The sequence below is a fragment of the Pararge aegeria genome, chromosome 25 (assembly GCF_905163445.1).
Source record: "Pararge aegeria chromosome 25, ilParAegt1.1, whole genome shotgun sequence".
NCBI lineage: Eukaryota > Metazoa > Arthropoda > Insecta > Lepidoptera > Nymphalidae > Pararge > Pararge aegeria.
The window spans coordinates 4667233-4680244 of NC_053204.1; the positions used below are offsets into that span (position 1 = coordinate 4667233).

The window sequence follows — 13012 nt, forward strand, 5'->3', positions numbered from 1 at the left end:
GCGTTAAATAGACTTTCGGGGAACCGAGTTCGATACCCGACACGCACCTCTGACTTTACGGAGCTGTGTGCGTTTTTAATTCTTATGTTCCAAAGACGGGCACCCATCCATTTGCTGACTTGGGTCAACGTTGCTTACCCATAGCTATGGACTTTGTAGTGCTACTGTTAAGCCAGTAAGTACATTAAATTATTTTAAGTAAAAAGGATAAGGCAAAACGGGAGTTGGTACTCGGGACGGGAGTTTGCGATTAGCAATGTCTAGATATTTAATCGCTCACATCTTAGTCGTTTGTTGAAATATGTCCAAATACTATCTGTACTTAATATCATGGGGTTCTATTTTTGGCATTTTCAGTACAATAGAGAAAATCTTTTGCCATCTACTTTATTGAGGAGTGCTTCATACAAGCACAAAAGCAGAGACAAAAAGACATACAAAATGTTTTGTATGTCTACTTTCTAAACGGTTGAGACAAACATATGTAACAAGGAAACAAACATACACACTAAGATACTGTATATATATGTATACTAAAATAATATACTATGAAAATACACACATCGCCATCTAGTCCCAATGTAAGCGTAGCTTGTGTTATGGGTACTAAGATAACTGATGCATATTTTTTATGAATAATATACATAAATGCTCATACTAAATACATAAACACCCACACACTGAAAAACATTCATGTTAATCACACAAATATTGTCCAGTTGTGGGAATAGAACCCACGCCTTGGACTCAGAAAGCAGGGTCGCTGCACACTGCGCCAATCGGCCGTCAATACTGTAACTGTCGACTGTATAACTTACCCATACAATCCAAGAGTCCACTGTGCCAAATAGCAACCTTTTGTCCCGGCTGGCTCGCCTCACAGCCTTGATATTGTCTTTCAGCCAGCGCATCTTCAACGCACTGAAGTACGGGCTGATCGGCAGACCGGATATGTTCTTCAAGTAATTCTTGTTCCGGTCCGGAACTTTCGCCAAGATGGCGTCCACTGTGCTGTCTGTGCGTATGTCGTTCCATGCTGTGGAAATTGTGGAGCATCAAATTAATATTGGGTAGAAGCAGGCGTTACTTTGCGGAATTCCCTGATATATTCAATTATTCATCTCCTGAGGACGCTAAATAATAAATATACTAAGACAATACACAAATCGCCATCTAGCCCCAAAGTAAGCGTGGCTTGTGTTATGGATACTAAGAAGAAGAATGAATATATTCATTAATAAAACACATAAATGCTTACAATATACAGATAACCCAGACACTGGAAGACATTCATGTTCATCAAAAAACATTTTCCAGTTGTGGGAATTGAACCCACAGCATTGGAATTAGAAAGCAGGGTCGCTGGTATGGATGTGATATGGATAAGATCGAAGATTTTGTGTAAAATGATAGTTTAAAAAACAAAAGCAACGAATATTTGCACAAAAAACATTGTACTCACATATTGCGGGATGTAAAGGTTCGCCGTTGAATTTGTCCCATGCTATAGTCGTCTCCCTCTGATTTGTAATGCCCAACGTTAATATATCATCCTTTGAATAACCTGGAGGAGTAAGAAAATTAGTATTCAACTTTAGTACTCCAGTACTTCTTACTCTAGAACCTAGACCTTAGTACAAGCAACGTTTTTTTTCTGTGATAATGCAATACAAGTCGACACTTGTAGGGCAGTTAAAATTCAAAATTTATTTATTTCAAGTAGGCCTTTTGAAACGTCAATTCTGTCTGTTTGTAGTGACTCTACCACCGTAGGTAATAAGTTATATAAAACCCTAATCCTAATCGGTATCTACTCGATATCGTCCTAGAATGCTTAATTGCGGCACGGGTTAGTTTCACGGCAGAAGCCACTGCGACACCAAAGAGAATTTGGAAATTTATAAGTCCCAAAGTCAAAAATAATATTAAAAGAATACGGATATCTTAGTGTTTTTTTTTCAAAGCTAAATTTAGTATCTACGGGGTAGGTTTTGTGTCGCCACGTATCTTCGTGTTCTTCAAAATGTGTCCGAAAAAATATCAAAGAAACGTGTGTGTACTTATGTACACGCGTTACAAGTTATACTCCTTTGGCGTAACAAGATAAAAATCTTTCCAAAATTATTATCTCTCGTGTATTCTACGTTTTTAGGAAAAGGTATTTAATACATTGAACGTTTTATTATAACGCATTATCAGTTAGTTATTTATTTAAATAAATATATTCCAATATATAATGTATTCAATATATAATGTATTTAAGTATATAATGTATTTAAGTATATAATGTACTTAAGTATATAATGTACTTAAGTATATAATGAATGAATGAATGAATGAATTCACTTTTATTGTACACCACATAAACATAACAAATTAAAAGTAAAAATTTAACAAAAGGTATACAATTTGGCGGCCTTATCGCTACATAGCGATCTCTTCCAGGCAACCAAAGGCGTACCAAGGCGTAACCATGTATATAATGTACTAAAGTATATAATGTATTAAAGTTTATAATGTATTCAAGTATATAATGTACTTAAGTATATAAGTATTTAAGTATATAAGTATTTAAGTATATAATGTACTTAAGTATATAATGTATTCAAGTATATAATGTATTTAAGTATATAATGTATTTAAGTATATAATGTATTTAAGTATATAATGTACTTAAGTATATAATGTACTTGAGTATATAATGAATGAATGAATGAATTCACTTTTATTGTACACCACATAAACATAACAAATTAAAAGTAAAAATTTAACAAAAGGTATACAATTTGGCGGCCTTATCGCTACATAGCGATCTCTTCCAGGCAACCAAAGGCGTACCAAGGCGTAACCATGTATATAATGTACTAAAGTATATAATGTATTAAAGTTTATAATGTATTCAAGTATATAATGTACTTAAGTATATAAGTATTAAAGTATATAAGAATTTAAGTATATAATGTACTTAAGTATATAATGTATTTAAGTATATAATGTAAATAAGTTAATTATGTACTTAAGTAAATAATGAACTTAAGTATAAAATGTACCAAGGTATATAATATACTTAAGAATATAATGTACCTAAGTATATAATGTACTAAAGAATATAATATACTTAAGTAAATAATGTACTTAAGTATATAATGTAATCAAGTATATAATGTACTTAAGTATATAATGTACTTAAGTTTATAAGTATTTAAGTATATAATGTACTTAAGTATAAAAAGTACTTAAGTAAATAATGTACTTAAGTACATAATGTAATCAAGTATATAATGTACTTAAGTATATAATGTTCTTAAGTATATAAGTATTTAAGTATATAATGTAAATAAGTAAATAATGTATTTATGTATGTAAGTATATGATGTACTTAAGTAAATAATGTACTTAAGTATATAATGTATTTAAGTATATAAAGTAAATAAGTAAAATATATACTAAAGTATACAAGTATTTAAGTATATAATGTACCAAAGTATATAATGTACTAAAGTATATAATGTATTTAAGTATATAATGTAATTAAGTATATAAGTATTTAAGTAAATAATGTACTTAAGTAAATAATGTACTTAAGTATAAAATGTATTTAAGTATATAATGTATTTAAGTATATAATGTACCTAAATATATAATATACTTAAGAATATAATGTACCTAAGTATATAATGTACTTAAGAATATAATATACTTAAGTATATAAGTATTTAAGTATATAATGTACTTAAGTATATAATGTATTTAAGTAAATAATGTATTCAAGTATATAAAGTAAATAATGTATTTAAGTATATAATGTACTTAAGTATATATTGTACTAAAGTATAAAAGTATGTAAGTATATAATGTACTTAAGTATAAAATGTATTTAAGTATATAATGTACTTAAGTATATAATGTACTTAAGTATGTTATGTATTTAAGTATATAATGTAATTAAGTATATAAGTATTTAAGTATATAATGTACTTAAGTATATAATGTACTTAAGTTTATAATGTACTTAAGTATATAATGTATTTAAGTACATAATGTACTAAAGTAATAAATGTACTAAAGTATATAATGTATGAAAGTATATAATGTATTCAAGTATATAATGTATTTAAATATATAATGTACTTAAGTATATAATGTACTAAAGTATATAATGTACTAAAGTATATGAGTATTTAAGTATATAATGTACTAAAGTATATAATGTATTTAAGTATATAATATACTTAAGTATATAATTTACTTACAGTATATAATGCACTGAAGTATATAATGTATGAAAGTATATAATGTATTCCAGTATATAATGTATTCAAGTATATAATGTATTTAAGTATATAATGAACTTAAGTATATAATGTAATGTACATAAATAAGTAATGTATTTAATTAAATAATGTACTTTAGTATGTAATTTAAGTAAATATATAATGTATTTCGGTATATAATGTACATAAGTATATAATGTATTAAAGTATATAAAATAAATAAGTAAATAATGTACTTTAGTATATAATGTATTTCGGTATATTTTTTATTTTTTATTTTTTATTTTTTCTTTAATTGGAAAACCAACAGTTGTAGATACTAACTAGTTAACAGATTGATTGACTTAAAACTAATAACAGGTTTCCACAGATAAGTCTTATATAAACAAGGGTACCTGATAGAACCCAGCAGAAACGCAGCAAACTAAAACAAAGTGTTAAGTTTACCTAGCATGCAACAGTTTATCTACTAATTTGCGACGTACACTATTCATATTACCATAAAATAGGTCAATTTCGGGGTCATTGTAAACAGAATTAAGAAGGCGAGAGACACGGATTAAAAAGTAATTAAATCTATTCTTAGTTTTAGTTAAGGGTACGTGCAGAATCTTTTTATGCCTAGGTAATCGCGAGGGTACAAATAAATCTAACTTAGTAAGTAATTCCGGACTATCTATTGACCCTCTAACAATGTTAAGTAAGAGACAAACGTCGGCAATGTTTCTACGTGTATGAAGGGGTACAAGGTGTAAATCCGAACATGATATTTCGTAGGAAGTTTTAGGAAGGTGAAATTTGTGCTTAAGGAATCTAATGAATTTCTTTTGAATACTTTCTAATTTATTGATATAAATGTGATACGCAGGATTCCATATTTGGCAAGCATACTCTAGTTGACTACGGACCAGTGAACAGTAGAGGATTTTGATGGTTTTCATTTTTTTGAATGGTTTACTAACACGTATAATAAAACCTAAAGCTTTAAATGCTTTGGTCACAATAGCATCTATATGATAATCAAAAATTAGTTTAGTGTCGAGGAGTACCCCGAGATCTCTTATAATATCAGTTCTGTTAAGGTTTTGATGTTTTAAAATGTAGTCATAGAGAAAAGGTTCCCTTTTCCTAGTAAAAGATATAGAGTTACACTTTAAGACATTAAGATCAAGTTTATTTTGAATGCAGTAATCATCTAATCTAAACAAGTCAGCTTGTAAAAGTTCCGCATCTTTAACATTATTGACTGTACGAAATACCTTCAAGTCATCAGCAAAAAGTAAAAATTTTGAATGTATAAAGCAGAGATCGATATCATGAATAAAAATAGTGAATAAAAAGGGTCCCAACAAGGACCCTTGGGGCACACCCGACGGTACTGCCATCCAATTTGATTTAAAACCATTTAACACAACTGTTTGAAGTCTGTTATTAATATAAGAAGAAAACCAGCGAAACAAATCTCCTCTGATCCCAAGGGAGGCCAGTTTTTTTAGAAGCAAGATGTGGTCAATCCTGTCAAAAGCTTTGCTATAGTCAGTATATACAGCATCAACTTGGTCACGACTATCTAACTTATCAGTAAGAAAATCTAAGAATAGTGCCAAGTTTGTGACCGTAGATCTACCCTTTAAGAAACCATGTTGGTTCTGACTAAATTGCGACTTTAGGACATTATAGCATTGATTATATACAATACGTTCCAAAACTTTGGCCACAAGGCAAAGTTTAGAGATTGGGCGATAATTCTCTACCATATTTCTTGGGCCATTCTTATGAATAGGGGTAATATAAGCAGATTTCCAAAGAGAAGGCATATATCCTTCAGATATAGACCTCCGAAAAAGAATAGAAAGGGGAACTGATAAACTATGCGCACAACTAATCAGAAAAATGGCAGGAATTTCATCTGGGCCAGCTGATTTATTAGGTTTTAAAGATTTTAGGGCTTTTTCTATAACTTGGGGAATGAATTCAATTGTATAAATGTCAGTTGTAATAGAATCTCCTGGCTGCACATGCGAAGATGAAGAAGTTACTTGTTGATAGGTTGAATGAAAGTATGATGAAAAGAGTTCACATATACCTGTTCCAGTGTCAGATTTAGAATGGGAATAAGTCATAGACTTAGGATAGAAGCTAGTTGCACGTTTGGCAATACTACGCTTAACATGTGACCAGAATAATTGAGAATCTTTCGTGAGAGACTCTTCAAGTGAATTAATGTAATATGAGTAACAGTTATCTTCAAGTAGTTTGACTCTGGTTCTTAGTATATCGAATGAAAGCCTGTCTTCTAGGTTTTTATACGTACGATATTTAACTAAATGTTTGTATTTCTCTTTAATTGCTTTAATAAGTGGAATACTATACCAGGATGGATATTTATTACTTTTATTTTTGATTAAGGGAACAAATCTATCTCGCAGTTCATACAAAATTTTATAGAACGATTTGACAACAGATTCGAGATCCCCGACATGCAATAGAGTATCCCAGTCATAATTCGATAAGGCTTCATTAATCTGAGAAAAGTTACCTCTTTTATATGCATACATAGTTCTAGATGACAATGGTAGTGTCTGGATGGAAAAGAACGGTAAATTGATACAAAGGGCCTTATGGTATGGATCTTCAGGTACTAGAGGGTCATCACAATGTAAAACAGTCACTGAATCATTCGATAAGACTAAGTCCAATATGCGACCGAAGTTATTTTTAATATTGTTAAATTGATTAAGGTTACATAAACTTAATGTATCAATAAAGTTCCTTGAATTATTATCATTTAAATTATAAGCTTGAAGGCCCTCTTCAGTTTCATTCCATCGAATGGAACTCATGTTAAAATCACCTAAAATTAAGAACATATCATTAGGATGTTCATTAGTTAATTTTTCAAGATTGATCAAAAAGTTATCCAATTGTTGATCAAATGAATTACCTTTATTCTCCGCACAGAGATATATAGTGCAAATATGAATACGCGAAGTGTTACGATTTTTGTTGTGATAAGTGACTGAAACCCAGAGGTCTTCAGCTGAGGATTGCCAATCCGACCTACATTCAACATTCAGGCTCTTTTTAGTAGCCACAGCTACACCACCTCCCCTTGTCTGACACATTTGCTTGTAATCACGATCACGACGCCATACAGAGTATCTTGTGTCAAAAAGTTCCGTGTCCGAAACACTATCAAGCAACCAAGTTTCCGTCACTGTAATTATGTCGTAACCATTCAATAAAATATTTCTGGAAAAAGTGTCCGTCTTGGTCCGCAATCCCCTAACATTTTGGTGATAAATGTTGAGTTTAGCTAGAGTGAACACTGCACACAATAACTATAAAGAAACCAAATAAGCCTAAAAGTAATCCACTTATAGACCATAGTAATTAATACACAATAATAAGAATACTGCAGCCTTCCAAATACACACGACTTAGTTGCAACACCAACATAGGTTATCAATGACAATATGTTGAAATTAATAGAAATAGTAGGTCCGTTTCTTGTAAAAAACGTTGTATTTAAACATAAACAATGGAGAAACTTACACCAACTACTGTTTGTATTATCATACTTAAGTGCACTTCTTAATTCTGCAGTGTACCTTAATAGTAATCCATTAACAACTATAAAATAGTGTAATAGAAATCGACGTCTTCTAATAGCAATAATATACGCAACTAGTTTCCAAATGCCCTGAATATGGTAAACAGTGTATAAAATTAAAATGTAACCAATGCAAACAGTAAATAGTACTCGGTTAAGAAAAAACAATATTTTCGAATGAATTACATAACGTAAGTAGAAATAATATAAATTATCATAACACCGTTCAAACTTAGCAATATTCATTGCAAAAACTACGGAGGCGCTCGGAATTACAAATGAATAGCTTGCGCCCATCGAACAAAGGAGCGAGATAAGAACGCCAGTGCTTCCCAACCTTGCGGTACGAAGAGGTATGAGGTTAAGATTAAAGTTTATTTCTAGGTATATACTTCTAATAAATGTTATTTTAGTTACTAACTTTATTTTACTTTCGTCAAATCTTTCTCTGCTTTGATACTTAAGACGGGGGACGTTTCGTTTTTTCTTACAAATAGTTTGGAGTGCTTCACCCAAACAAAACGGTAATTTTTCTCCTTAGCAAGGAGTTTCGTTTTAGATAACAGCTGTTTATTTTTGACCGTCAGGTGATCATTAATGAAGATTCTAGTATTGCCTGGGATGCCGATATCAGATGTTATGAGTGTCTTCAATGCCTTTCCAGCAGCTACGAAATCTTCTTTAAGATATCTATTAATAAAAGACACAATTATAGGCTTGATTTTGTTCTCAGAAGGATTTCGGGACTGCACACGCGCGATGAAGTTTATATTGTTTTTAGAAACAGGGAAGGTTATCTTTGTTCCTATTTTAGACAAAACATCGAAAAGGTTTTCATTGTGCTTTACAGGTACACCTTTTATCTCAATATTATTATATCGAAGCCACTGATCCTGCTCATCTATCTGCTCTTGAAGTTGAGATATGGCAACCCTCAACTCAGGCATGGCGTCACTTACAGACTCAATATTATCAATCCTTTTTTCCAGTCTATCGATTCTACTGATCAATTCCTGAGTGGAAGTCGAAAGTGCAGCCATATCCGATTTAATGCAATGAATATCCTTGAAAAGTTCTGGAAGGGGCTGCAACTGGAGTGACAGCTTAGTGAGCTCCGCCATGACAGTATCCATTGACAGAGATGTCGGGGAAGGAACTGGCGAACCCGGCTGTTTTTTCGCACCTTGAACATGTTTGCATGTCGCACATTTCCAAGTAGCTTGTCGATCACCCAGCTTGCGGTAGCCTATTTCAGTTATTCCTGAGCAAGGATAGTCAAAAAACTTCTTGCAGACACAACATTGAATAGCCTCCTCTGTATCATTGTTACATTTTCCACATAAAAACATTTTTACAGACGAAAGGTTTGAAACCACTGTCACTTGTTTACAACGCAACTGCACTGGTGTTCGGCAGGTAGAATGTGTACGCGTGCACACTGGACAACTATGCGCACAAGACTGACTATGCGCACAATACTTAAATACTTATTAACTTAAGTACATTATATACTAATATATACTATTAAGTACATAAGTACACATTATATACTTAAATACTTATTTACTTAAGTACATTATATATTTGAATACATTATATACTTAAATACATAACATACTTAAGAACATTATATACTTAAGTACATTATATACTGTAATACATTATTTACTTAGCTACATTATATACCGAAATACATTATATACTTACTTAAATTATATACTAAAGTATATAATGGATGAAAGTATATAATGGATGAAAGTATTAAATGTATTCAAGTATGTAATGTATTTAAGTAAATAATGTATTTAAGTATATAATGTACTTAAGTATATAATGTACTAAAGTATACAAGTATTTAAATATATAATGTACTTAAGTATATAATGTATTTAAGTATATAATGTACTTAAGTATATATTGTACTAAAGTATAAAAGTATTTAAGTATATAATGTAATTAAGTATATAAGTATTTAAGTAAATAATGTACTTAAGTATATAATGTAATCAAGTATATAATGTACTTAAGTATATAACGTATTTAAGTATATAATGTAAATAAGTAAATTATATATTTATGTATGTAAGTATATGATGTACTTAAGTAAATAATGTTCTTAAGTATATAATGTATTTAAGTATATAAAGTAAATAAGTAAAATATGTACTTAAGTAAATAATGAACTTAAGTATAAAATGTACCTAAGTATATAATGTACTTAAGAATATCATATACTTAAGTATATAATGTACTTAAGTATATAAGTGTTTAAGTATATAATGTATTTAAGTATATAAAGTATTTAAGTATATAATGTATTAAGTAAATAATGTATTTAAGTATATTAGTATATAATGTACTTAAGTAAATAATGTACTTAAGTATATAATGTATTTAAGTAAATAATGTATTTAAGTATATAAAGTAAATAATGTATTTAAGTATATAATGTACTTAAGTATATATTGTACTAAAGTATAAAAGTATGTAAGTATATAATGTACTTAAGTATAAAATGTATTTAAGTATATAATGTACTTAAGTATATAATGTACTTAAGTATGTTATGTATTTAAGTATATAATGTAATTTAGTATATAAGTATTTAAGTATATAATGTACTTAAGTATATAATGTACTTAAGTTTATAATGTACTTAAGTATATAATGTATTTAAGTATATAATGTACTTAAGTATATAATGTTTTTAAGTATGTTATGTATTTAAGTATATAATGTATTCAAATATATAATGTACTAAAGTATACAAGTATTAAAGTATATAATGTAATAAAGTATATAAGTATTTAAGTACATAATGTACTAAAGTAATAAATGTACTAAAGTATATAATGTATGAAAGTATATAATGTATTCAAGTATATAATGTATTTAAATATATAATGTACTTAAGTATATAATGTACTAAAGTATATAATGTACTAAAGTATATGAGTATTTAAGTATATAATGTACTAAAGTATATAATGTATTTAAGTATATAATATACTTAAGTATATAATTTACTTACAGTATATAATGCACTGAAGTATATAATGTATGAAAGTATATAATGTATTCCAGTATATAATGTATTCAAGTATATAATGTATTTAAGTATATAATGAACTTAAGTATATAATGTAATGTACATAAATAAATAATGTATTTAATTAAATAATGTACTTTAGTATGTAATTTAAGTAAATATATAATGTATTTCGGTATATAATGTACATAAGTATATAATGTATTAAAGTATATAAAATAAATAAGTAAATAATGTACTTTAGTATATAATTTAAGTAAGTATATAATGTATTTCGGTATATAATGTAGCTAAGTAAATAATGTATTACAGTATATAATGTACTTAAGTATATAATGTTCTTAAGTATGTTATGTATTTAAGTATATAATGTATAATGTATTGTGTGTATAAGTACACATTATATACTTAAATACTTATTTACTTAAGTACATTATATATTTGAATACATGATATACTTAAATACATAACATACTTAAGAACATTATATACTTAAGTACATTATATACTGTAATACATTATTTACTTAGCTACATTATATACCGAAATACATTATATACTTACTTAAATTATATACTAAAGTATATAATGGATGAAAGTATTAAATGTATTCAAGTATGTAATGTATTTAAGTAAATAATGTATTTAAGTATATAATGTACTTAAGTATATAATGTACTAAAGTATACAAGTATTTAAATATATAATGTACTTAAGTATATAATGTATTTAAGTATATAATGTACTTAAGTATATATTGTACTAAAGTATAAAAGTATTTAAGTATATAATGTAATTAAGTATATAAGTATTTAAGTAAATAATGTACTTAAGTATATAATGTAATCAAGTATATAATGTACTTAAGTATATAACGTATTTAAGTATATAATGTAAATAAGTAAATTATATATTTATGTATGTAAGTATATGATGAACTTAAGTAAATAATGTACTTAAGTATATAATGTATTTAAGTATATAAAGTAAATAAGTAAAATATGTACTTAAGTAAATAATGAACTTAAGTATAAAATGTACCTAAGTATATAATGTACTTAAGAATATCATATACTTAAGTATATAATGTACTTAAGTATATAAGTGTTTAAGTATATAATGTATTTAAGTATAAAAGTATTTAAGTATATAATGTAATTAAGTATATAAGTATTTAAGTAAATAATGTACTTAAGTATATAATGTAATCAAGTATATAATGTACTTAAGTATATAACGTATTTAAGTATATAATGTAAATAAGTAAATTATATATTTATGTATGTAAGTATATGATGTACTTAAGTAAATAATGTACTTAAGTATATAATGTATTTAAGTATATAAAGTAAATAAGTAAAATATGTACTTAAGTAAATAATGAACTTAAGTATAAAATGTACCTAAGTATATAATGTACTTAAGAATATCATATACTTAAGTATATAATGTACTTAAGTATATAAGTGTTTAAGTATATAATGTATTTAAGTATATAAAGTATTTAAGTATATAATGTATTAAGTAAATAATGTATTTAAGTATATTAGTATATAATGTACTTAAGTAAATAATGTACTTAAGTATATAATGTATTTAAGTAAATAATGTATTTAAGTATATAAAGTAAATAATGTATTTAAGTATATAATGTACTTAAGTATATATTGTACTAAAGTATAAAAGTATGTAAGTATATAATGTACTTAAGTATAAAATGTATTTAAGTATATAATGTACTTAAGTATATAATGTACTTAAGTATGTTATGTATTTAAGTATATAATGTAATTTAGTATATAAGTATTTAAGTATATAATGTACTTAAGTATATAATGTACTTAAGTTTATAATGTACTTAAGTATATAATGTATTTAAGTATATAATGTACTTAAGTATATAATGTTTTTAAGTATGTTATGTATTTAAGTATATAATGTATTCAAATATATAATGTACTAAAGTATACAAGTATTAAAGTATATAATGTAATAAAGTATATAAGTATTTAAGTACATAATGTACTAAAGTATATAATGTATGAAAGTATATAATGTATTCAAGTATATAATGTA

The 13012-nt window shown here is 27.3% G+C and overlaps 1 protein-coding gene across 5 annotated transcripts in view; it reads right to left on the reverse strand.

The window, feature by feature from the left end:
• LOC120634911 (glycerol kinase) overlaps positions 1-13012 on the reverse strand; it is a 76243-nt gene that overhangs the window by 20555 nt on the left and 42676 nt on the right. For all 5 annotated transcript variants that reach the window (XM_039905799.1, XM_039905796.1, XM_039905794.1 and 2 more), the window contains 2 exons: positions 1463-1564; positions 819-1036 (listed from right to left, as the gene is read on the reverse strand). In XM_039905799.1, the coding sequence (XP_039761733.1) occupies positions 819-1036; positions 1463-1564 (320 nt within the window). The remainder of the gene's footprint in view (positions 1-818; positions 1037-1462; positions 1565-13012) is intronic.